This window comes from Malaya genurostris, chromosome 3 (assembly GCF_030247185.1).
Source record: "Malaya genurostris strain Urasoe2022 chromosome 3, Malgen_1.1, whole genome shotgun sequence".
Taxonomy (NCBI): domain Eukaryota; kingdom Metazoa; phylum Arthropoda; class Insecta; order Diptera; family Culicidae; genus Malaya; species Malaya genurostris.
This window is the reverse complement of record NC_080572.1, coordinates 283,157,083-283,184,212: the sequence shown is the minus strand read 5'-3', so window position 1 is coordinate 283,184,212 and position 27,130 is coordinate 283,157,083. Positions and strand designations below refer to the sequence as shown.

At 38.1% G+C, this 27,130-nt stretch overlaps 1 protein-coding gene across 7 annotated transcripts in view; it reads right to left on the bottom strand.

The window, feature by feature from the left end:
• The window catches only part of LOC131437435 (uncharacterized), a 225,782-nt gene that overhangs the window by 45,556 nt on the left and 153,096 nt on the right, over nt 1-27,130 (bottom strand). For all 7 annotated transcript variants that reach the window (XR_009230760.1, XM_058606785.1, XM_058606784.1 and 4 more), the window contains 5 exons: nt 17,971-18,301; nt 17,033-17,690; nt 16,098-16,969; nt 15,296-16,040; nt 15,067-15,246 (listed from right to left, as the gene is read on the bottom strand). Coding sequence is in view for 6 of the 7 variants with exons in the window: in XM_058606785.1 (XP_058462768.1) it covers nt 15,067-15,246; nt 15,296-16,040; nt 16,098-16,969; nt 17,033-17,690; nt 17,971-18,301 (2,786 nt within the window). In the remaining variant the exon portion in view is untranslated. The remainder of the gene's footprint in view (nt 1-15,066; nt 15,247-15,295; nt 16,041-16,097; nt 16,970-17,032; nt 17,691-17,970; nt 18,302-27,130) is intronic.

Sequence of the window (27,130 nt, the reverse complement as noted above, 5' to 3'; positions counted from 1 at the left end):
ATATGACTTCCGGTTCCGGAATCACAGTCCGATAAGTATAATAATATTCTATGAATCATGTTGATCCGCAAGGTGGCATTAGCAGTTCAACATTATCTTCTAATGCACGTAAAATAAATCAAATCAAAGGTTTTACTGTCTCAAAGACTCTATGTGCGAGGTCATTTTTGCTACATGTCATCGGAAATATGATCATCATTTCATTGTAACATTTTCAGTTGTATGACGTAATCATAAATAATTCAAAATTAAAGTTTTCTGAAATGTTTGGTATAAAAGTAGCGAGTATTAAAGAAGAAGACTCTTGACGGCTTTCTCGTACCTGGGTCGGAATAAAAGGTTAACACTTGATATATTTCGTTCATTTTAACCTGCGCAGTGGACAGGAAGTATCATTCCGGTTGGTTCAGGTTCAGAGCTCAGTTCCAGTTCCAGTATCAAGAATTCAGTTCAGTATTGAATCAATTGCGGGACGTTCGTAGTGCCAGTTTCCCTTCAAAGAAGATCGATTGCGTCTTCCAGCTGCTGGTCGTTTGTATTGAAGAAAACGAAAAGTGGACAACAATGGGGAACATTATGCAAAATCAGCCCTGCTTATCTAAAGAACTATAAAAAACTAGAATAATTTGTTTAGCTTTGTGCAATTTTCAAAGTGCAGAATTCGCACCAAACGAGTGCGAATAAAAAATTCTGTATGTTACTATTTTTATGGCGTGGTTGTGGACCGCCTCTTTGCGGAAAAGCTACAAACGATATCACATAAAACGAAACCCCTTTACCAAAATAGCTTTAGTATTGAATCAATTCGCACAGGAAGCAGTTCTGCTGCGGGACGTTCGCAGAATCACTTATGCTCCAAACAAGAGCGATTGCGTCATCCTGTTGCTGGTCGTTTGCATTGTGGGAAGTGGACAACAAGAGGGAGCATTACGCAAAATAAGCTCTTCTAATGGCTCCAAATGTTTTCTTAAGGACTATTAGAATTACTTATTTGTTGAAATATGCAAGTAGTAAAGTGTAGTGAAGGTTTACAATCTGATGGATTTTAGTTTCAAAATGTTCGCTTTTTTGTTCTCTGTTTTTTTTTAGTTGGATTTTGTGTGTATTGGTTTGAATGTATTTTGTTGACTTCAGAGCGTGCAAGTGGTGTCAGATATTTTATTGTTCATTACATTTGCATTGAATTAAATAAATTAAGTTTTTAAACGTGTATGTCTTCTATTGTTATTACAAAGAACTAACATATACAAATTATTTCGTAATATTTAATTGTCCGTCAGAATGATTGATGAGTTCAAAACAAACCGTACTTTAATGTAAGTGAATCGTTTCGAATTCTAGTAGTGAAGAAGAGAAAAGCTTACACAATTTACACAATCGATTAACTAACTGATATTCAGAAGTGTGGAGGAAGCGTGCTAGTTTTTTTCGTATTCACGTCATCAGTTATGTCTCTGACATTACCAACCCGCCTCATTTTGATTCCACTTGTCAACACATGCCTCGAAAAAAAGACCTACAGAAATGCATAAAAAAGGCGATGTATTACTAATGATAGACGTACTAGCTTCCAATATGAACCGGAGCCTTCTGTCGATTTCGTAAAAGTTGGATATGTATTTTTAGATCGAAGCATCGCGAAACATTTTTGTACAAGACTTTTCATTCGAAATAATTGCATTTCGGGTGTAGAAAGATTGCTTGGTAGAAGTGTTAAAGAAAACTAAATAAATTGTACTTTGGTAGAAAACAAAATAGCAGAGACTTCACGTCTCTTGAGCGGTTTATCTTGAAATGCTAGGTGGCATAACAGCTCAACATATACTGATTAGTCAAAGACGAAACGTATAGAAAATTTATTACGGTTATGTGTTCTAAACACAGAATAGCAACTTCTGAATGAATATTTAATAAAGTATTACATTATAAGCGCAATAATTAAATCTCTTCTCTCATTCACGATGTTTCGGAACACCCCATACATTTTCACTTGGACATCCCTACTACCACTCTCGAAACGAAAATAATCGTTTTCTATATTTTGGGTTTGTTCTTAGCTAAATCAAGCATTGAAGGTTACCGGCATTGATTCAATTCTTTCGCTTTCTCAACCATATGCGTGCTGTAAAGTTCTTACCAGTTCTTTTTCCAAACCTCCTTCAATGTTTATGTTAATTTCTTCGAGTGACCTCGACTGTTCTCAAGGAGGAAACTCGTGATTTCGTGATTAGACGAAATTGGGGTAAATTGCTCTATCCCAGTTACTGCAGAGGCTTTCTTTGTATTGAAATTGAAGCGGTCATATTTTTGGAAGTTCGAAACGACCTGCGAGTGATCGAATTGAATATTAATTAACTTTTTTTTCTGTCAGCTGCAGTAGATTGACCGGACATCTGTTGGAAAACAAGTAATTCCCGAAGGTTAGGTGATTCACCAAACCACCAAACCTCTCTGTCACTACTCTTTGGTTCATCGTTGAATTACAATTACCCTACCGGAAGTTGTCATTGAAGCGTGAAGTCATCGGAGGTGCCTTTAATATGAAACTTCGAAGGACATTTGTATGACTTCCAGCGTGGTATGGCTGCTCGTATTGAATGTTATTTTTGATTCACGAATGCTGGTTGGAAGCCGACTTACGACTAGTAGCAATAGCAGGTGAAATTGGAGGTTTTGTTTTATCCGTTTTAGTGGTGAACTATAAAAGTTAGAAAATTTGTTCACTTTTTAATTGCATTAATAAAATCTCGAATAGCAATGAAAACAAACTGTTTCCAATGTTCGTAATTGTGAGGGTATCATATTCTGCCGCTACAACGAGACACGGCAATGAAAATGTTATCGAAACACAAAAAAAAAACACGTAAACATTGCTAAACTAGAGCGATATGCATGCTTGATTCAAGCAACGTTCGTGGCCTGTTTTATTCGTCATACGCTACTTGGCTTCGTTTCTGATTGTACGAGAATTTTTTATAAGTAGAAAACTATTGCGGAATTTCCTTGTTTACTCGGAGATCGCACTATTCACTGACTCGCTTTGAAACGATTTTTCTTCGAAAAAGCGACTCAGTCTGTCATTTCCACATACTTGTTAAGTGCTCCGAATGCGCTAATGTCATCAATTAAGCATCAATCCACAAACAAACAATTTATGCATTACACATTCACGTGTTACCTTACCGTCTGGTTTTGATAATAAATTTTAGAGAAACAGAGTCTGGGGTTGAAGAGAGAAAAAAAAACAACAAACCTGCAAGTACTGAAGAGAAGAGGCGACCATCGCCGTAGAAACAATTCGACATTTCGATTTCCGTAGCAGCTCACTCAGGCGCGTAAGTGTTTGCCACCTGCTTATACGGTTATGAATTCGCCATAATGATGCATGTGATACGCAACAATTACCGTAACAACAACCGGGTGAGCAGTTATCAATGAGTCGTTAGTGTGTCCCCGGGTGCTACGTTCACTGGAAATCGCCATGACGGTTTATTTCTTGTTGGTTTCAAAAGTTGCTTGATACAGTGGCGTCTCGTGGCCAAATTTACGGGTTGTTACATCTGATTACATCAGATGTAACAGATCATTGGAAGATTGAGGAATTGATTATCTTAAGACTATCCCAGAAAGTATGGACGCAACCAAAAACCTCTGCCATTTCGCAATGGTTCAGGATCTGTCAATTTCTATGGCTGCGTTATGTTGTTTACACTCTTTTCTAATCACTTGTGCAGTTGTTTATTCGTTTTCATTAGTTTGTTTCGAAATGCGTGGACTTTCAGCAGAACAACGTCGAAAAATTGCGTACAAATGGTGCATAGAACGCGGACTGTCACTGCGAAAGATAGCAAAAATGGAAGGAGTAAGTGAAAAAGCCGTGCGAAATGCAATCAGGAAGTTCGGTGAGGATAACACCTTTGAAGATAAACCGAACACGGGTCGAAAAAAAGGCCCTGCTAACCCTCAGTTGGATAAACGTATACTGAAGGCGTTCGAGCAGAAGAAGGAGATTTCAGTTCGGGATGTGGCTAAAAAAGTGGGCACTTCGAAATCAAATGTTCTTCGTGCTAAAGAACGTTTGAATCTTCGAATCTATAAGAAGCAGAAACAACCAAAACGTAGTCCGAAACAAGAAGCATCGATCAGGCCGAGGGTTCGAAAACTGTACAATACGATTCTTGGTGGAAATTTGAACTGCATAGTCATGGACGACGAAACCTACGTGAACTCGATTACAAATCCTTACCGGGACCACAATATCATACGGTGCGAGAAGGGCAAGTATTAAACCAGTCCGAGACATCTATTGAAGTCGAAAAATTTGGTAAGAAAGCTATGGTCTGGTAAGCAATTTGTAGCTGCGGTAAGATATCGAAACCCTTCATCACCACTGCTTCGATGAACAGCGAAATGTAAATCAAGGAATGTTTACAAAAACGACTTCTGCCCATGATTCGAAGCCACAAGGATCCTGTTGTCTTCTGGCCAGATCTTGCTTCTTGCCACTACTCGAAATCAACGGTAGAATGGTCTGTACGGAATTTGATGAGGAACGTTCGCAAGAAGATGCGCCAGCTAGTCTACAATGGCTAAGTAGCAAATGTTGAGAATAATATTCTGTTGTTGTAGTCTAATATTATCAGTATATCGAATAAAATTTGAATATCTCACTTGTGAATTATTTACAGCGAAATCAAAGTGCGTCCATACTTTCTGGGACAGTCTTTATATACTTTTGAATGGGATTTTGTTTATTAAAATTATTTCGAATCATTGATACAATAGAGAAAATTCGCGCGCTGCACGTCAATAGTGAAATCGCTTCGACGCTGCAACTAAGACAGCCAAGGATGCCAGGTCATTTTTTTAAATCTGTGTTCGAACCAAAAATCAGTCTGAGCAAAAAAATAAGGTACCATCACTTTTGAACGCTCTGTGGGACAATTTGTTTTCCATAACAATTTGAAGACTTTTATGGGCTCATTGTTAGTTTGGGATTGATTTCAAATATATGTGAAAATCTTTGTTAATTTTTATACACTGAAGTCACTTTTTATACACTGAAGTCACTTCGCATAAAAAACCGCATAACTCTGAAAATTCGCATAAAAAAGTCGCATAAAAAAAGACCTCAGTGTAATCTGTTTTCTGCACAGGATGAATCTGTGAAATTCAGATAAATCTGTGAACCTGGCATTTTTGGAGACAGCAACTTGTTTTCAACTGCCATAAGCATAAGCCACTAAAGCCTCCTTTGAAGGACTATTCACACATATCCGGTCCGGTTCAGTGCCGGCACGACACCGTGCACGGATACTGATATTATTTCATTCGTTTTCTATGCGCGCATTTACACCTATCCGGCACAGTGCCGTTTCAGTGCAGCTCGCCGCCAGTGTAGCATCCGTCCGGCAAACTCAAATTCGTCGTCACCGATATTTTTTATTTTCACTGAAGTCGGTATGTTATTGCATTGGCTGTGCCGGAACGGAAACAGTACGGAACCTGAACGGAAGGGTTCCGATAAAAAAAGAACACTGACGGCGCACTGAAGGCACTTTCACTGAACCGTCACGGAACTGAAATGTTTGAATAGTCCTTGAATGTGTGCATCAGGTGCGTATACAGGAAAAGGTTTCAGAGGGGGTTTCAGAAAAAGATGATTAATTTTCTTACGCATGGAAATATGTATGGGCCACCTAAATTTTTTTTTCATCTAACTATTTTTTTTCGGTAAAGAACTCGAAAATATTCGACACGTATTTTTTTATTTCAATATGGTACGTGGAATTTTCGAGATATGATTTTTTGATATTTTGCGTTTTCAAAAAAGAGCCTTTTTTCAACAGCCTATACTGTAAAATCTAATAAAGATACAAAAATTTGTCCAAGAAATGAAATGTGCGTCTTTTCCTTAGCTTTCAAATAAGCGATTCCATAAAACAACCTTTAATATTAATATAATGATAAAAGTTAATAATTAAGAAACAAATAAAAAAATTTCAAACAGAGTGGAAAGATAAATACTTTCGGAGCAGTGAATTTTTCAATTACTACCCGCACGTGCGGAGCGTACCGCAGCGCAACACGCTCGAATACGGGCTTAACTTGTCGACACATGTCGCGCCACAGATCGAATCCTCACTTTGTCAGTTTATTGTTAGCAACGTTTCAGACAGGAAACGAATAAAATTGGGACAAAGGATTTACGTGAGTAATAAAATAATGGTGACATAAAGTTTTTGCACAGTTGCACTGTTTCTATGATTTGGTTTTTCTGGTTTACAAAAACACAATACTTCAAACGTGTCCTGGGAAGAGAAAACTTTCATTTTTAATTCCTTGTCTTCGTGCGGCTCAACATAGTGAATCGATTTTGTTCCAGAAATGGTTTTACATTTTTCGGAACGATTTTTAAGAAATTTCTCTGCTTTTACATAATCTTCCGAAAATTTGTATATGACTGAAATATTGGGTAGAGAAGATGCTTTCCTAGCCCACTCGTAACAGATCGGCTGAAAAGTTCGTATCGTTTCGATGAGAGGGCGCCACTAGAATTAAATCCATACCATTTTCAGTTAGTACCAACCTTCAAAAGATACGTGTATAAATTTGACAGCTGTCTGATTATTAGTTTGTAAGATATTGCATTTTGAGTGAAGCTACTTTTGTTATTGTGAAAAAAAAGAAAAAAAAAGGAATTTCGTGTGTTGATGAAACACTACTTTTTGATGAAAAAAGTGCCGCCGATACCAAAAATGGCTTGATGAGTGTTATCCAGACTCTGCACCGGGCGAAGCAACAATTCGTAAGTGGTTTGCAAAATTTCGTACTGGTCATATGAGCACCGAAGACGATGAACGCAGTGGACGTCCAAAAGAGGCTGTTACCGATGAAAACGTGAAAAAAATCCACAAAATGATTTTCAATGACTGTAAAGTGAAGTTGATCGAGATAGCTGACACCCTAAAAATATCAAAGGAACGTGTTAGACATATTATTAACGAATATTTGGATATGAGAAAGCTTTGTGCAAAATGGGTGCCGCGTGAGCTCATAATCGATCAAAAACAACAACGAATTGATGATTCTGAGCAGTGTTTGGAGATGTTATATCGAAATAAAACCGATTTTTTTCGTCGATATATAGCAATGGACGAAACATGGCTCCATCACTTCACTCCGGAGTCCAATCGACAGTCAGCTGAGTGGACTGCACGCGATGAACCGAACCCAAAGCGTGGAAAGACTCAACAATCGGCCGGTAAGGTTATGGCGTCTGTATTTTGGGATTCACATGGTATAATTTTCATCGACTACCTTGAAAAAGGAAAAAACATCAACAGTGACTATTATATAGCGTTACTAGAGCGTTTGAAGGACGAAATTTCTAAAAACAGCCTCATTTGAAGAAGAAAAAAGTTTTGTTTCATCAAGACAATGCACCGTGTCACAAGTCGATGAAAACCATGCTGAAATTGAACGAATTGGGCTTCGAATTGCTCCCTCATCCACCGTATTCTCCAGATTTGGCCCCCAGTGACTTTTTCCTGTTCTCAGACCTCAAGAGAATGCTCGCCGGTAAAAAATTTAGAAACAATGAAGAGGTAATCGCTGAAACTGAGGCCTATTTTGAGGCAAAGGACAAATCGTACTACAAAAATGGTATCGAAAAGTTGGAAGATCGCTATAATCGCTGTATCGCCTCTGATGGCAATTATGTTGAATAATAAAAACGAATTTTGGCAAAAAAATGTGTGTTTCTATTAAACGATACGAACTTTTCAGCCGAACTGTTACAATTCATTCGCGGTCGAAATTTGACAATCATCCCAAGTAGCATGTTAAGTTGCTGTCCTGTATTTTCCTACTGATTGTGCAATTTATCAAGTTAGTTTATATCACTATTCTAGTACCTGTTGTGTTATGGAAAATGCGCAATTTTTCTGTGTTGTGCAACATATTTTTAAGTCCATCCGTTATTACGAACATTTATTCACAACTATTGTGCAACTGATACAAAAACTCATGCCTCGATCCCATTACAAAGACAGTAATAAAATCAGCAAAAAAAAACGATTGTGAAACTCGTGAGAACTACTACGCAATGTAAACAAGAAATTGACGTTTACAAAAACATGCAAACTCAATTTCGAGTGAATAAGTTTCACATTTGATTTTCAATACAACGGCTCTTAACATAAACTTGGATCTTGTAAAATAATCTGCACATGAAAAATGATAATCCTACATATTGAAGAATTGATCTTTTGTGTTTTTGTAATTGAAAAGTCGACAACGAACTGCATTTTTATGGTGAAACATATATTCGTACGGCCGAAATTTTCAAGCGCCTTTGAATTAACGTGTTTTATTGATTGTGCACCAATTACTGTGAAAATAACAGTCTATTATTTTTAATGAGAACCATCGGAATGGTGTTTAAACAACATGTATTCAAACATTCTTCAAATTTTCAATCGATTTTAATCAAACTAATGTGTAATTAAATCTGAAAAATCTTGAAATTAATTTTGCTTGAATATTTTCAAATATGGCATCGATGGTAACAGTGAGTTGAATAGAAAATGGTTCACCCTACGTAATGACATATATTATTTAAATAACATTAACATGTTAATATTTCGGAAAGAAATGCTCTACGTTTCGTTTTTTATCAGTTTCAATCTTCTAGTTGAATTACAACAATACAGTATAGTCATTCGTGTTAGCGGGCCCGACTTTTGTGATACGCACTGTAGGTATTATTTTGGTAAGTCCGTGTGTTGGAGTTGCAAAAACAAGTTGCACAAGCGGTAGTATATAACTGTGGGAGTAACTATGATGAAATTAACTTTTCGTTCAATATCTTTAAAAAGTGATGTCAGGTCTGCTTTTTTTTCGCGAGATGAAAACCGAATACAAATTATCTGATTGATTTTTGTTTTCATTGCACTCCTGCAACTTTTATGATAATAATCTCATGTCTGCAAGTTTTGCGTTCAATTCAAACAGATAAATCTTGCACAACTTTTTTGCAAATTTTTAATTTTATATCAATGTTTTTCTTAAACTGAAGAAAACTGCACACACTGATCTAAAAATTCATGAGGCAGCCGAAACAATGCGGACTCTGCAGAAATATATTTTTTTACAACAACGTTATCAATTCGGCTTAGCCTTTTTTACCTTGCGGAGAGCATCAATCATTTCCCAAATTTTTCTTCCACAAGAGATTTTTAGCAATTTCGACGTATATTGTATCCGGTACAATTATGACAGCCGTTTGGAAAGTTTTTGATAAGATGCACAATTCTTATAGTTACTACCGTTTTACATGACGATGTGAAATTTTTTGTAGAGCTTCCAGTGAAACATTAACAAGTTCGTGATTTACTGCACAATTGTTTTAGATGTACTTAAAGTTGTTCTACAGTGATTTTTTTCGGTAGTATTGTGAAACTTAACAGTGATAAGTTGCAAAACCAATTTTAATATATATTTCTAAACATATCTAACATAAATATCATTTCCAAATCAATTGTAAAACATCTTGAAAGTTCAATAAGTTACATTTGCTACTTAGGATTGATCATTTGTAAACTTGCGCGACGTGTCATTCTTTTGATAGTTCCTCCAGCACCGTCACATGGCCCTTTTCCATGAGCTGTCGCTAAGTGTTTTACATTTTTGAACTGGTGAGGAGCGCCGTCAGAAAAATAGATGCACTTGCGTATATGTGGATAGTATTGTGAAAAATATTGATTAAGAGCTTCGAGAAAAACATACACAGCTATTGCTTCATGTTTCTTGCAATCAGAAATAATTACTAATGTTTTATGGTCGACTTTGCTGTTCATTTTATAATAGAAAACAATGAGGAATATAGTCGCTTGGTCGTTGTTCCAATGAAAGCCAGTTATGGCGTTTTGAATAACGAAGGCGTAATTTTCCGCAAAATCGCAGCTTTCGTCACTCTTCAATTTTTTTTCACATTTTGAATATATGAAGTTTGTTTTCGAGCAATGAAAGAATGCATGTGCAGCTCAGCCATAGCCGAAGCAGAAAAAAAGTCAACGCCGGAGAGCTCCGATCGGTCGGATCTGCATAATGCGGATAGCCTTTTAAGCCCGTATCCGAACGAATTGCGCTGCGGTACGCTCCGCGCGTGTGGGTCGTGACTGAAAAATTCACTGCTCCGAAAGTATTGATCTTTCCACTCTGAAACTTGGCCAAAATTGAGTTAAACCCCTAAGGCTTCTTTTCTCCACTAAAAAAGAAAAAAATAGGCCCAAATGTTTGATTTTTTGTCGTGAATACGACTTACTTTACTATGGGGTGCCTTTTCAAAATTTACCTTCTGAGAGAGTGATAAGTTTTTGATCGTGAATATCTATTGTTGTATCTAACGAATCAACATAATTTTTGCTACATGCCATCAGAAATATGATCACATTTTTATGATGAAATTTTCAGTTTTGTGACATAATCTCAAATAATTCAAAATTAAACTTTTCTGATTTGTTTCGTATAAACGAGTATCAAAGAGGATAATTCATAAGGCGCATTAGCCGTGTTCTCGTGTTTTGAACGCTCATAGCTCAGTGATCTGTGAAAGGATTTATATGTTATAGTCTAACCAATAGAATCGACATTTTTCAACTTAAACGTGTATAGCAACAGCATTGAAGTATTTCAATAGTGCACTATTGAAAAACCTGTCTCATTTGACCCATGTCAACACCAGCCAATCAGAACGCGTTCTGAGGAAGAGAACAAAATATCTGCTGCTGTACAACAAATCGTTCGAGAAAATGTTCCGAACAGTGCTTAATATCGTAGTGAGTTCCACAATTTGGTCCTTCTGAAAGGCAGGAATGAATCCCGTACAGCATCCTGATAGTTTCTTTCAATGAAATGCAAATCTGAAATGAAATAATCGACATTAAAATTCTGTATGCTGCTATTTTTATAGCCGTTAGAACCCCCTATAGTGAAAAAACTACAAACGAAACCATATAAAAAGAAACCTCTTAACAAAAATTGAATCAGTTTGGATTCTATCGCCACTGCGAACAGATGTGTTTGGTGTCGTTTGCACAGCTAGTTTCGGTTTCGACAAGAGCGATTACGTCACAGCTGCCAGTCATTAACATTGGTGAAAAAACAACGGTGGAGAGCATTACACAAAATCAGCCGTTCTAATGGCTCTAAAAGTTTTCTAAAGAACTATTCGGATTTGTTGTTCGCAAATCGAAGGTAAATATCCTCAGTTTAGTGGAAATCTAGAACACTTTGGTTAGATTTGTGCACATTTCGCTGTGTGAAATTCACAGTAATCGAGATCAAGTGAAGCCTTCTTTGTTTTTGCGAAAAATGTGAAAAAGGGGAATGCTTGCATAATTCATACAATTGATCAACTAATTGATATTCGGAAGTGTTAAGGAACATGCCAGTTGTTTTCGTATTCACGACATCCAGTTATGTCTCTGACATTACCCACCCGCCTTTTTTAATTTGTTTATTATTTATTAATTTTTATCATTATAAAGGGTGATTTTTTAAGAGCTTGAGAACTTTTTTAAACAATAAAACGCATAAAATTTGCAAAATCTCATCGGTTCTTTATTTTAAACGTTAGATTGGTACATGACATTTACTTTTTGAAGATAATTTCATTTAAATGTTGACCGCGGCTGCGTCTTAGGTGGTCCATTCGGAAAGTCCAATTTTGGGCAACTTTTTCGAGCATTTCGGCCGGAATAGCCCGAATTTCTTCGGAAATGTTGTCTTCCAAAGCTGGAATAGTTACTGGCTTATTTCTGTAGACTTTAGACTTGACGTAGCCCCACAAAAAATAGTCTAAAGGCGTCAAATCGCATGATCTTGGTGGCCAACTTACCGGTCCATTTCTTGAGATGAATTGTTCTCCGAAGTTTTCCCTCAAAATGGCCATAGAATCGCGAGCTGTGTGGCATGTAGCGCCATCTTGTTGAAACCACATATCAACCAAGTTCAGTTCTTCCATTTTTGGCAACAAAAAGTTTGTTAGCATCGAACGATAGCGATCGCCATTCACTGTAACGTTGCGTCCAACAGCATCTTTGAAAAAATACGGTCCAATGATTCCACCAGCGTACAAACCACACCAAACAGTGCATTTTTCGGGATGCATGGGCAGTTCTTGAACGGCTTCTGGTTGCTCTTCACTCCAAATGCGGCAATTTTGCTTATTTACGTAGCCATTCAACCAGAAATGAGCCTCATCGCTGAACAAAATTTGTCGATAAAAAAGCGGATTTTTCGAATGGACCACCTAAGACGCAGCCGCGGTCAACATTTAAATGAAATTATCTTCAAAAAGTAAATGTCATGTACCAATCTAACGTTTAAAATAAAGAACCGATGAGATTTTGCAAATTTTATGCGTTTTATTGTTTAAAAAAGTTCTCAAGCTCTTAAAAAATCACCCTGTATTAACTTTAAAGGTTGTTTTATGGAATCGCTTATTTGAAAGCTAAGGAAAAGACGCACATTTTATGTTGTACGAATTTTTGTATCTTTATTCGATTTTACAGTATAGTCTGTTGAAAAAAGGCTCTTTTTTGAAAACGCGAAATTTCAAAAAATCATATCTCGAAAATTCCACGTACCATATTGAAATAAAAAAATACGTGTCGAATATTTTCGAGTTCTTTACCGAAAAAAAAGTTAGATGAAAAAAAAAAATTTTAGGCGGCTGATTTTGCGTGCCCCGTATATAATTATATGACAATTTTTTGAAAAAAGCCGTTCGTTGATAATTGTTCTTAGACTTAGATATGACGAATTACGTGCTAAATCCTATTCACAGTTGGCAGAATTTTTTCAGATTCGAATGAAACATTCTGAGCATTTAGACTTTGTCTTTAAATGTCACATTGCATACTTTGTTGTTTTTTTTTTTTTTCCTAAATTGATCTAGACTGCCTTTTAACAAAGATTAAACTATTTCAACCTTTTTTTTTAGTTGACGAAGCCTACAAAACATTATTATACTAATGATTTTCACAAAATCAGTCAAATTTTCCATTGAAAACAGGAAAACTTTCACATCGAAATGACTTTAAAAATTTTAAATCAATTTACAAAAAAATACATTTGTTTTCAACAAAAAAAAAATTCCAGTGTATTTTTTTCATCGAAAACTCAACTAAACTGAAGGTAATTATCACCTAGATTTCACAGAATACTGGCTACCCGATACTTGCAAAATGTCTGTGTATGTATGTATGTGTGTGTGCGAGTGTGTGTATGTGTATGTGTGTATGTGACAAATATTGTCACTCTATTTTCTCAGAGATGGCTGAACTGATTTCCACAAACTTGGATTCAAATCCGACTTCCGGTTCCGGAATTACAAGGCAATATGTGCAAATCTATGAGAAAAGGTGCACACAATTTTCTCGGAAATTTCTAAACCGATATCAACAAACTAAGATGCAAATAAAAGGTCCTAAAATTCTTCAAGAAGTTCCCGGAAAGCTGATCAAGATCCGACTTTTTGTTCCGGTATTATAGCGCGATAAGAGAAAATTTTCAATTTCATGAGGATTTTTTCACAAACGATGGCGAAACGAGGTGCACATTTTTATAAAATTTACTGACAAATTCATCTAGTTGACAGACCTTGTTAGTTGGTGGAAATATAAATCTACTTTGGGACTAGTAGTGCCCGGTAATAGGGAAGAAAAGCTCCACAAACGGAACTCACTTCGATTGCTCAGCAACGGTTAAACCGATTTTCACAAATCATGATTCAAATTAAAGCTCTCATTATCTAAAATGATACTGTGCAATTTCATCTAGATCCGACTTCCGGTTCCGAAATTATAGGGCAATAAGTATCAAAACTTTCAAACTGTCATACAAAATGATGCAAAATCGGTACGTGCTGGTACGGAAGAAGAAGAAAACATCACCGCCTACCAAACAGCGTGCTTTGTTCAATTTTGTGTAGCGTGCAGGGTTGCCACATTTAATTCCATATTAACTTGACATAGCTGTTTACAAATTGAAAAGGTGATGTTAGTTTGTACCGAGGAAAGTTTTAGTATTTATTCAAGTTTCAGTGCGGCCGTCGATTACCATTCTTTCTACTCACGAATTTTTTGAGACAAACGAATATTTCAAGATCTGGTGTTATCTCAAAAAATATTCTTTTGAAAATAAAATCGAAAATTTTCTAGAAGAAATTCGATTTAAATAAGATAGACGACTTAAAAAAATATTCGTGATAACACCAGATCTCGATGTTTCATGCATTTCTAAGACAAAACAAGAAAAAAGGATAACTTTGAAAATTCACGCAGGAAAAGCTTAAAAGAACCGCGTGACTTCGGAAATTCGCATCCGTGTAAAGAAGGTCCCAATGTACAATTTGTAAGGTAAATCCGAATAATCGTTGATTGTGGTGAGAAGAGTACCGTATGAATATAAAAATTAACTGAAAATGCGGTAAAATATATGTGAAATTTTGTTGTTTCAAACGCGGGATATTGCTGATTCGCACAAAATATGCTTGCTTCAAACTCGAATACGATTGTTTCAAACAAATGTTGATTGTTTAAAAAACATTGGTTGAAAATCGTTCGAACTACCTGTAAGTTATTAATTATGCAATATTTTTTCTGCGTCGTACTTGTTTTGCAAAACAATTTTGACTATCTAGAATGTTATGAAAGATCTTGTGCGGATAGTGATTATTATGTAAGTAAATAATTCATGAGTTTTTTCTTTCAATTTATGAGTCAATAGAGGCGCCAATCTGTTGAATAAATGAGATATGTCTCAACGCTTGTAGAATAATAGCTAAGAGTGTCTTCATTTTTCATTCAGATAAGATCACATCAAAAACCTGCACTAAATTATTTTGATGAATAAAATTCCCACCCAAATTCTCCTTCAAACCCGTTAAGTATGTAAATAAAACTTTTTCCCGTACAAAGCTTTTTTTATGGTTCCACAAGCGTCGCGGAAGCAAAAGTTTTCTAAGCTCGTTATAGCACAAAAGTAACCGTTACTCACGTTATGCTTTCCCGGCTCGTGTTGTTATTGTTGTTGTTGTTGCTTCGCTGTGTTTGACGCAGCAGCTTGCTCCATTCGTGCATCAGTGTGCCACCTTTGGTTTCGAGTTCCGACCAAAGTTGCAGCTCATGCATCGAGTGCAGAGCCGAAGCACTTCCGCTGGCAGTCGAACGTAGTGGTCTACAAGTGTGAGAATTTAGTGTAAATCAACACTTTTGACCATGCTTACCTGTCAATTGAGTCCATACTACTGTTGAAATCCAGCATGTAGTCGTCCGACGCGATCGAATCGCACGGCGACAGCGTATCAAGGGATTCGGCACGGGATAGCCGGGTTCGGTTCTTTCTGATCGATGCCGGTGATTCGTATATGTCGGACATAATTTTTCTTGGCTTTGGCACTGGTGCAGCACTCTTGGACGCAATTTTATTGTTATTCAGTGACGATAGAGAATCTCGCAGAGTCGCAGCATCATCCGTAATGTTTATGTGGATCGAACCCAAATCGACCATGCTGCTATCGTTGAGGGCCGGCTCATCGAAAACCAGCTCAGGTTGATCAGCAATTTCATCGTCTATCAGAAAATCTCGACCAACGTCCGACAGGGACAACGAGTTGGATGCGTGTGTCGGCGTCCCGGGTGTCACCGGACTGGTCAGTTCATCCAGTTCGGGCGATATCTCGTCGATGTCTTTCTCCTTCTCGATCTTATCCAGCTTCGGTTCGGTCGCTTTTTTGCGATTTTTGCGTGCATCGTCCGAGTCGGTGCAACTGCTGACCAAACTGTCCGTTGGAGATGTCTCGTCGTCCAGTAGAAGATTGTCACCGACAGCGGCGGCAATTTCGGCAAATTTAGTTTCTTCGGTACGAAAGATTCCGTTGTTGTCGGGTTCATCGGATAAGTTGTTCTGGGGTTCGGATATACTGTCCAGGTTTACCGAAATGTCCATCGGAACCGCTCCGGAGATTGATGCTAAAACATGAATATTACAATGAACCATTTGCGAATGATAAGCCGGTTGATACTTACACATGAAAGACGGATTGCCAGCGGTGATCGTAACGGAACTAATATCTTCCTCCTCGACGAATCGCTTTTTGTCACGAAGCTGTGGATTTGCATTGCTTTCGTCGCTACTTAAGCTGAAGCTGCTGCAATCTTTGGCAGCCATTGTTTCACCGGCGTTACACCAAGATGCCCTGGAGCTGCCCGGAGAGGACACCTTGCTGCAGTGAGACTCAATTAGGTCCTTAATGATCGCACCCTTCAAACTTTTTTCAGAAGAGTTGTTGTCACGTGTGAGCTTCTCTTCCTCTAAACTCTCTAAATCGGAAGATACAATCGAATCCTTACGTTCCATCGGGGCTTGTTCCGATTCGTAGCGATTGTCATTGATGTCAATATCGTCACTTAGCTGACGAGGAAGTTCGGACGATCGTACCAAGCCACTCATACCGATCGGTTGTGGTTGGCCGTCGGAATTAAACGAGTCGGGAAGTTTTGGCAAAGCCAACGAAACAATTGGTTCGGCCGTTAGGGTTTCGAGATCACGAACTTCAAACTTGTGACGGCCACTCATGACCATTTCCAGGCTGCGGTAGCGAAGCCGAGGCATACGAATGTTGGACGTGGTATCCACATTTGGGTTGAGATCAGACAGTTGGTCCGGCGAAGGTTCTCGTTGATAGATTTGCTGGTTGCCCTGCATGGTTCCTTTACGGCTGATGTTGACCGCTTGCTTGGCACCCTTCGGATCCATGTCATAGCGAGGATTGGCCGAAGAAAGACTGATGGGCACCGGATACTGTGGCTTGGGGAGACTGGAACTGTGGAGGGTAAATTTTGCTACCGAAGCTGTTTCCTGATTGTTAGCTGCAGCTGTTTTTGATCCGATTTTTGTTCTAGAAGTAACAGAAAAAAAACCTTTCAGATGAGTCATACGATGTTTGTTAGTGTGTACTTACATTGCATTAGAGGCGGCATGGTGCTGTGCGGTGTTGGCAACCGACGAGACGTACTGCCGGCCGTTGCTATTATTTACATTCGACTGGTGCTGCTGATCATCCCAGCATCCTCCGTTCAACGCCACCGATGCATTCTGGGAAGTATTTTTATGCTCCGCTTGATCGCATTTCGTCATCACTTGTTGCGACCCGTTGGCGGAGTCCGAGTCCGATGAAGTTATTTTGGTCGCACCGTTGGCCGATTGATATTTCGGCAACGGCTTCTGAAGTGCGCCGATGGCGTGATGTGGCAAGGCGGACGCCCGTTCCTGTTGAATCTGGGACGGCACTTGCTGCAAAGGTGTGAATGTTGTGCGTGCCGTTGCCGTTGCCGAGGAAGCACTCTTCGAGCGACGTTTGTCGGTTATGTACACGTTGTTATTGTTATTAGTTTGGTTGTTGTTGTTATTGTTAACATTAGTGGAATGTTGTTTGTCATAGTCGCCAATGGATTTCGGTTGAAGACCGACTGAAGCCGGCCGAACCACGTTGGATGTGCGGAAGCCGAACCGATTGTTGCGATACGGGGCGCCGTATGCGTCCTTTTTCGGCGGCTGTAGTCGGGGCGTGGATCGACCGTTCGGCTTACCGGTGCCATCGTCAATTGTGTCTGTCGAACCTGACAATAACGGGAAGAAACGTTGGGAAAAAAAGAAAACAAAACGCATTTGCGTAAATTAGGACTTACGTACATTTAGCTATAAATACCGTTTGGTTGTACGAAGAACCAAACACAGCAACGAGAAAAGCGTTAGAATACATAATTTTGCCAAAGCGACATTTTCTCTAATAATAGCAATATGGAAAAGAGTGAGGTTATCACCATAAAAAATGATGAACTACGACAAAACGAAAAAAAAAAACTAACGATATCACACTACTACTTGCACTGTACTCACCCATGTTCCCGTTCTTATCACTAAAAATGCCCTCAACTCCGGGATTGGAGATCACGGTGGCATTGTCTCTTTCCGTCGCTTTTTCTTTCTCGAACCCACCACCGTACAGGTTGTTACCGTTGATGACACCAGACTTCCTGGTGAAGGTGCCGCCGGTTGCTGGACCTGATCCGTTTGTGCCATCGGTACCACTGGCCGGGCCACCGGGCAGTTTGTGAGTCCCGCCAGTCTGTGGTATTTTGTGCTTCTTGAATCCAAAAGACATGGCCGTGCCCTTGGTTTCAAGGCCGGCCGAGGCCTTCTTGGATGCTTTCTTACTTTCCGATTGACCCTGCACGGTAGATAAAGGAAGGCGAGAAAAAAAGCAACTTCGTCAGAATGGTTAATTCGTTACAACTGCGTTCGCATGCTGCTTTGCATTAGTCACAACGCGTGTGAGTGCGAGCGATTGTTTTGATAGGCGCTCATTGAAATAGATTTTCTTCGGTGCCAGAAGTTGTGAGCGCCGTTCGGTTTGCAACTCACACCGTTAGTTTTTTACCGATTATTATTATTATTATTTTCGAACAAAAACAAATCATCAAGTGTTTACATATTTCACACCGGCCTACTAACTGAAAAATCGATTTACCATATGAATAAATTTTCCGGGCAGAAATAAAAATTTTCCTTTTTTTTCTGACCTTTCACCTTCGATAAATCTTCGGACCGAATAATAAAATCAATAAAATTATTGCTTGGAAGAAAAGCCTTTGGTGTTCGTAGCCTTCGGTATATGTTCATAGTGTGAGTAGTGAAGGTCGAACAAGTAAAATTAAATACTTGGTTTATTATTTCGGCATGTATGAGTGGAATTTAATTTTTTTTGTTATGCTGATCGGTAATAATATAATATGACTCTTGAAAAATGTATTTCATTTTATTCAATTTATTTTGCGTTCAAAGGCCGACGTTTCGAAGCAACTATCATTCATCTTCAGGGCTAAACGACGGAAAATATTTTTCGTTTTTTTACCCTGGAGATGAGTACACCAAAATCTCCGTTTTCGGAAACTTATTTTACATAACTCTTTTTGGGAACAAAATCATAATAACGTAAAAAACGTACACTTTTTTACGAACCTGCTTTGCTTGTAAGGTTTTTTGCATACAAATAAAATGATTTTCGGCTCATTTATATTCCATGGAAACTACTACAATATGGATATTTTAGGAACGGGTTTAAAAAGTGTACAGGGGGCTCTCGTATAACACAGTTCACCGGGGGCGTGAAAAGCGAATCCGCGATAAACGGGACTCATAGCATATGGGATTTCTACTGATTGGGGCTGTGAACGGTTATCTCGCTTCGGTCGAAAGATATAACTATACGATCTTCGGCAAACTTGTTATAGATACTTAGACCAACAATTCAGTGTAGTTGAGAATTAGTTGAGGGGCGCTTTGAAAAATGCATAATATAAATCATTCACTCAACATAGACAAACGATTTGAGCTCAACTAAATCAGATATTTTAGTAATAAATTGATTAAAATTGTTCAGCACCAAACTTATTTTTGGCTGTAGTTTTTGTGTGTCTCATTTCTCGAATGAACAATGTATGCAACACTTGTAGAACTAATTTGATACTATTATTTTGCTAAAGAAAGTATGTTCATACGTTAAGGCGTGTAAGAGTTTTGGAATGTTTTTGAGTTTTTTGAAGGTATTTTTAAGACTAATTTAAATAGGTTATAAAAATAACACCCTTCCAGTTTTCTCTTAAATTATTACTTATATTATGAACTTTCATGAACCGCATAGAATACATTTTTATCGATCTGGCTCTAATGAATATTGATATTTGAAGCATGACTAGTTTTTGATGAAAAGGCAATCATGACTTTTTACTGATAGCTCATATGAAAAAGCTTGGCTCAGCGAAATTGTGCGCAATAATTAGTTCAACAACTCTTCTGAAGACAACTTTTCCATATAACATTTCACAAAAAAGTTAGAACAAAAAAAATGACTTTTCAGGAGCAACCAGAAGTTCCACAATTACTTAAAAAGTACACTTTCTTGCTGCTTAAAAGTACACGCGGAACTTTTGAGAACTTGAAAGTACAGATCAAGTTCCGCGTGAACTTTCTAGCTGCTTAAGAAAACACGTGACAATTTTTGACAGTTCGAAGTACAGAACAAGTTCCGCGTGAAGTTTTTCGCTGCATAGAAGCTGAACAATGTATTCTAGAAGCAGCTTAGAAGTTCGTTCCGCTGCGTCGCGCGAACTTTCAAGTGTGGATAATTACTTAAAAATGGGCTGCTTAGAATGCTATTGATTAACCTTGAGAGCTGCTTAAGCCAAATCAGTCCCTTTTATCCGAACTTTTGGTTATTTGGGAACCCTATTTTTACTCAAAGTAAAATTCTCTACAACTTTATTGTACAATGCACAGAGGTCCGGATCCACAATTTAGGGGGACAAAAACATTTGTGGCTTAGCCTTATACTTTAGAGCTATGATGTCTTCAGAACAAATGATCAGTGAAAGATAAGCCATATTTTGAAGCATATGGTATTAGGGTGGTTCTTATTATTAGGGTGATCCGAAAATTATTTTCTGTATGTGTTGAGATAGAGGACTGCACCTTTCGGCAAAATTGTAGGAAAACTTATCTCAAGCAACTTTGCCAAAAACACTACTGTAGTATCTCTAACGGTTTTAATGTTACAGCTATTTTAATAGAGCAACTTAGGGTGTTCCTAAAAAAATCAGATTTTTTGCTCTAGCTTTCTTATTTTTCACTTCTCGTTTTTGGTGTCTTTGAATATCTTCTAGAGTTTGTTGAAACCAATTTTTTCATGACTGGCGCATTCAGGTAGCGTTTTCTGATCATTTTTAAACTGCTATATCTAACATTGGAGCAATTGTTTCTTTCATTTGATAGAAAATACTTTCGAGCATGTTTATAATAAAAATGGCGGAGGAGATATTTTTTTAAATTGTGTTCAAACATTGGGTTTTTTCATTGAAAAATGCTCTTTCATGTAAGACATTTATTAGTTATACATATTAAAGTAAGGTATTGCTGTCTTCTAGCGTGTTAAAACTAATTCAGCTGCATAGTCGGGAAGATGGAGTACACTCACGTTGGTTGTTACTCTATTCGATAATGCTATTACAGGATCAGATGTTAAAAGAAATCGTTCGAATACATCCTCTAGATTCACTAAACGATTGAATTTCTGCGGATGGAACTGCCTTTACTTGCGAATTGATTTATTTCGACTCTCTTGCGCTTCCTTACTGTACTAATTCTATTCGCTTTTATTTATTTTATTAGTAGAACTTCCTACCATGTCGAGACGGCAGATGATTACAATATATAACGAAGAAAAAAACAATAGAGTGGAATTCAAGTTTTAATATTAGGTGTACAACTTTGCTTCTGTCGTTTTTTTCCAAAATTTAAAGCTTTATTGGGAAAAAGTGCTTACAGATGTATTATTCAATGTATTGTCTGTCGCTAGCGACAACTTTCTCCCATCTTTCCGAAAATTTTCGGATCCCGGCTCGAAAAAAGGAGTCCTTTTTTGACACTATCCATGAAGCAATCCATTTTTCCAACTCTTCGAAGGATTGAAAATGTTGATCTGCCAGGCCGTGTGCCATCGAACGGAATAGGTGGAAGTCAGAAGGGGCGACATCTGGGGAATACGGCGGGTGGGGCAAGACTTCCCATTTCAGCGTTTCCAGGTACTTTTTTACCACTTTTGCGACGTGAGGCCGAGCATTGTCGTGTTGGAAAATGACTTTGTCATGTCGCTCTTGATATTGTTACCGCTTTTCTTTTAGCGCGCGACTAAGGCGTATTAGTTGCGTTCGGTAGCGATCTCTTGTGATGGTTTCACCCGGTTTTAAGAGCTCGTAGTAAATTGTTATTCATCTTTGAAGGTTTTTTCTCTTCCACCATCATGTTTGTCTTCGACATCGAAATCACCATTTTTAAAACGTTGAAACCACTCCCGACACGTTCTTTTACTCAGAGCAGCATCACCGTAAGTTTCTGAAAACTTTCGATGCGCTTCAGTTGCATTTTTTTTCGAATTGTAACAGAAAAGTAAAACTCAATTCTCAAGCCATTTTTCTGAAATACTATTTCATATAACCGAAGCAAAGATGTTTAATTCGATTTTATCACAATTTGTTGATTGAAACTCGACTTTCAGCTAAAAAATGAAGCGAGTTTAGCACTAAGCAGTTCAATTTGAACTGCTCTGCAGTGATGAGTCAAAGACGAAACGTAAAAATAATAAAAACGGTTATTTGTCCTAGCACAAAATTTGGCTAACCCCTAAATGATCAAGCTCTAGGCTCAGATGGCGCATAACCGTGCAGACGAAGTAATATAATTGCATGATTCACCGAAAGAAAATTAAAACACTTCTACAGTAAAACTCATCTTTTAACCGCCCAATAGAATGAAACCCATAAAAGCCTGATGCAGATACCGTCCCCCCCTCCCATTAGTACACGGGGTTAACCTTTTAAACTTTACACTTTCATGGATCACGTTTTTCCGCTCAATCGATAAACGCAAGGCAACAAACCGACATTCGCTGATGCAACTTGTGCACGCTAGGAACCGGGACCAGCAATTTATTGGCTCCGGGGCGATCAAGTTCATCCATCGTTTGGGTTTGCGGTTTTTCGCCGTCAGCCGATGACGACGGCATTGTGACGGCTTTGGGCGCTATCATCTATGGTATCTAGCGGCTTGTGGCTGGTGAGAGCATCAGTAAGTCTCATCCCCGTAGCCGCACTGATTTTGAGGCATGATTTGCAAAGGCATCGTCTATTTTTGCGGAAGCCGAGAGACATGCAAGTGGTTTGAACTGCGGTATGTGCCGTTATTGGATCGGATTACTTATTATTCCGTCTAGTGCCGGTACCGTTCAAAGGCACTGTGCTTTGTATGTATACTTTTTCGGTGTCGTTTGTTTTCCAGTTCGGGTCAAAAGAGCGCCAGATAATGCACATCTGTGCTTTGCTTTCAACTGAACTGGAATACCGAGGCAAATATAGCATCACTTTTTCCAATTGGTTTGCTGCATTATTTGTGTTTTGATGTACCGGTGAATGTGGGGTACGAAACTAAAATAATTTTTAATTAAAAATATCACTCTTCAGCACCAGCTTGTTTGGATTCCATCTCGGAGTTTGCTCAGCTGTAATCATCGGTTGCTGGTTTGAATACCACCCACATGATAACTCATACACTGATAATGATAGTGAAAAAGAGAACTTTGATACAACCTGGACCTTTTAGGGTGCTGCCGGTTTAGTTTTTTGTTGCATTTCGCTAAAAACTCTATCAACTCATCCATACTTAATCAATCGCATCCATGCTATAAATTCATTTCCAATGTAAAAATTTCATTATCATAGATCAGATCATATAACCATGCACCACCCTGACTTGAACATCTACACATATGAACATATTTTTGTTTCTGTTTTTTGTATTTTTCATCAGGAAAGGCTGTGCCATCAATGTGGGAGTCGAGTTTTTTTCATATGGTTCTAACTACGAGTGGGGGGGGGGGGTATACCAAATTTAATCACATACTTGCAGGTTAATAAGCTTAGTGGGCAATAAAGTGCAAAAAAATCTCTCTAAACTTCTTGTTTCAACCCCAAACCACCCCTTCTAATCCTGCTTAATCTTTTCTGATAGGGTTTACATGACACAGAGCAAAAGTCCTCTAAATCAAATTCTTTTTTTAAAGACCTTGATTTATGAACTCGTTTTTATTTAAACTAGTTCAAAAGGAAAGGGAATGAGCTTGTTTTACGCACTGTCAGTTATATTCCCTTCGATCTTAGAATTACGATATCAATAGCTGTCCGCAATTCCGGAAACAGCAGAAAGCAAAACAAAAATCGCAAACCATTTATTTGGTTGAAATCTGTTCGCGTTACTTGAAAATGTCAATGAAAACAACATCGATGGTTGTAGAATTTATGAAAATTTTGTACATTCAATTTGAAGAAATTTATGAATCCGTTACAAGTGTTTATCGATCGGCAGTTGAGTGAAAATCTCAACCTAGATTATAATGAAAAAGATTCGGTGCCAAATTATGAAACGTTTACTGTTTTGGTGGATTGGACGATAGTTGTACAAAATTTTAATCAATTCATTTCAGAAAATCAAAAGAATTAGAGTTGGGATCGGGGATGGTTGCTTCCTGAAAAGATTTTTTATGGCAGTAGAAAAATTGCTTTAACCATACAATCAGTAGCGTACCTAGGGGCGTGCGAAGGAGGCATTCGCCCCGGGCGCAACATTTGAAGGGGGTGGCAAAGTCATCTGTGGGACCTTTTTTTTGCTCTCCGAAGATCTTTGCAGATTACAGGATTTTTGTGTTTTGCTCACTAATCCAACGATGGGGGCGGCAAAACTCTTATTTTGCCCCGGGCGCCAAATATCCTCGGTACGTCACTGCATACAATAGTTCTGTACACTTATGAATCAGATTCGAAGTCTGCAGAAACTGGAGGCCAAGTTCCGTAACGGAAAGTAGTACCCTGAGTAGTACTTCACCTTGCAATGCTATTAATATCAGAGCCGAAAAATTGTCACGTATTTTCAATGAAAGACTCCAACCCAAAAGTCTCATATTCGTTTTTTACTGTCCCATTCGTGAATAATCGCACTCAAAACATACGAAAAGAGACGAAGTATTAATTAATTCTTTCAGGTTTTCTAGTAGATTTCACAAGCAGTAATATGAATGATTTTTAACATTTGTTACAAAAACATGTGTAACCATTCCGTAACAATTGTGAAACATACTGATTCTAACAAGTTTTAATTGCTACTTTGGCATTATCGATTCTCGAAGTTTCGGTTGAATAGCGACACTACACAGTATATGATTTTCACTGAAAACCAAAAATGATTGAAGGGGTAAATGAAAGAAAGAAAATAATTTTGAAACTACTGTTTCACTCAGTGCAGTAAAACTTCATTCAATTCAATTGAAACTGAATGTGGAACACATTGACGATCTCTCTAATGTAGTAAACTTCACTCTCTGACACACACAATGTTTGCTGACGGCCCGAACGGGCAGCATTCAGTTCATCACTCGTTTCTCTTCAATCGAGGCTCAGTTTAACCACCGTCAGTTGATCTCTTGAAGTAACAAAATATCTCTTCAATGGTGTGAGAGCGGCTTTCAAATGAGGTTCATGTAAACATTCGAATTGGTTCAAGATAACAGATGAAAGACAAACCAGATAGCTGAAATATCAATCACAGAATATACATAAATTAATTGTTGTTTCCTCCTTCAGTTTTCATTTTTAATACTTTACTCCATTTATAATTCTATCCGTTCGAACTTGCTTACTACCAAGAGCGAAGGCAATGAAGAAGCTACACTACCTGGCACTCGAAATGGAGCAAACAAAACGTCAAATAAATAAGTACGGTTATTCAACAGACGATGAATTCCGGGAGCTTAACTTGAAAATGGCAGCAAAAGTCAAATGAATTAGTAGGGATATGCTGACGGTCAGTGGCCATAAATTTCATTTTCATCTTATATTATTCGATTGAAAATGAAATTTTACCGCACTGGTTTCACTTATGTCGTTGACTGGACATGGATATCGTTCTTATAATTCGCAACAGGAGCTGAGAGTGACTTTTATTTTTCGTCATTTTTGTCTATTTTGAGATCAATAAAAATGTTTTTTTTAGTTCTGATTGATATTAATCTTGATTTGAATTACGAGTTGATTCCTGTTGTTAATCAAAGAGTGCGCCATCTGAATCGTATCCTAGTCTCTAGTCTCGACTCCTCTAGTCTGTAGTGTCGACTCTTTTGTTTCTAATTTCTAACCTTCAATGCGTAATTTTTAGTCTCAATTCGTTTGCCTATGGTCTTCATTGTTTAGTAGACACTCTTTATTATCTAGTGTCTAGTTTATGGTATTTCGTCTTCAGTCTCCAGCCTCTAGCCTCTAGCCTCTAGTCTTTAGTCTCTAGTCTCTAGTCTCTAGTCTCTAGTCTCTAGTCTCTAGTCTCTAGTCTCTAGTCTCTAGTCTCTAGTCTCTAGTCTGTAGTCTCTAATCTTTAGTCTCTAGTCTCTAGTCTCTAGTGTCTAGTCTCTAGTCTCTAGTCTCTAGTCTCTAGTCTCTAGTCTCTAGTCTCTAGTCTCTAGTCTCTAGTCTTTAGTCTCTAGTCTCTAGTCTCTAGTCTCTAGTCTGTAGTCTCTAGTCTCTAGTCTCTAATGTCTAATCTCTAATCTCTAATCTTTAGTCTCTAGTATTTAGTCTCCAATAGTATTTAGTCTCTAGTATCTAGTTTCTAGTCTCTAGTCTCTAGTCTCTAGTCTCTAGTCTCTAGTCTCTAGTCTCTAGTCTCTAGTCTCTAGTCTCTAGTCTCTAGTCTCTAGTCTCTAGTCTCTAGTCTCTAGTCTCTAGTCTCTAGTCTCTAGTCTCTAGTCTCTAGTCTCTAGTCTCTAGTCTCTAGTCTCTAGTCTCTAGTCTCTAGTCTCTAGTCTCTAGTCTCTAGTCTCTAGTCTCTAGTCTCTAGTCTCTAGTCTCTACTCTCTAGTCTCTAGTCTCTAGTCTCTAGTCTCTAGTCTCTAGTCTCTAGTCTCTAGTCTCTAGTCTCTAGTCTCTAGTCTCTAGTCTCTAGTCTCTAGTCTCTAGTCTCTAGTCTCTAGTCTCTAGTCTCTAGTCTCTAGTCTCTAGTCTCTAGTCTCTAGTCTCTAGTCTCTAGTCTCTAGTCTCTAGTCTCTAGTCTCTAGTCTCTAGTCTCTAGTCTCTAGTCTCTAGTCTCTAGTCTCTAGTCTCTAGTCTCTAGTCTCTAGTCTCTAGTCTCTAGTCTCTAGTCTCTAGTCTCTAGTCTCTAGTCTCTAGTCTCTAGTCTCTAGTCTCTAGTCTCTAGTCTCTAGTCTCTAGTCTCTAGTCTCTAGTCTCTAGTCTCTAGTCTCTAGTCTCTAGTCTCTAGTCTCTAGTCTCTAGTCTCTAGTCTCTAGTCTCTAGTCTCTAGTCTCTAGTCTCTAGTCTCTAGTCTCTAGTCTCTAGTCTCTAGTCTCTAGTCTCTAGTCTCTAGTCTCTAGTCTCTAGTCTCTAGTCTCTAGTCTCTAGTCTCTAGT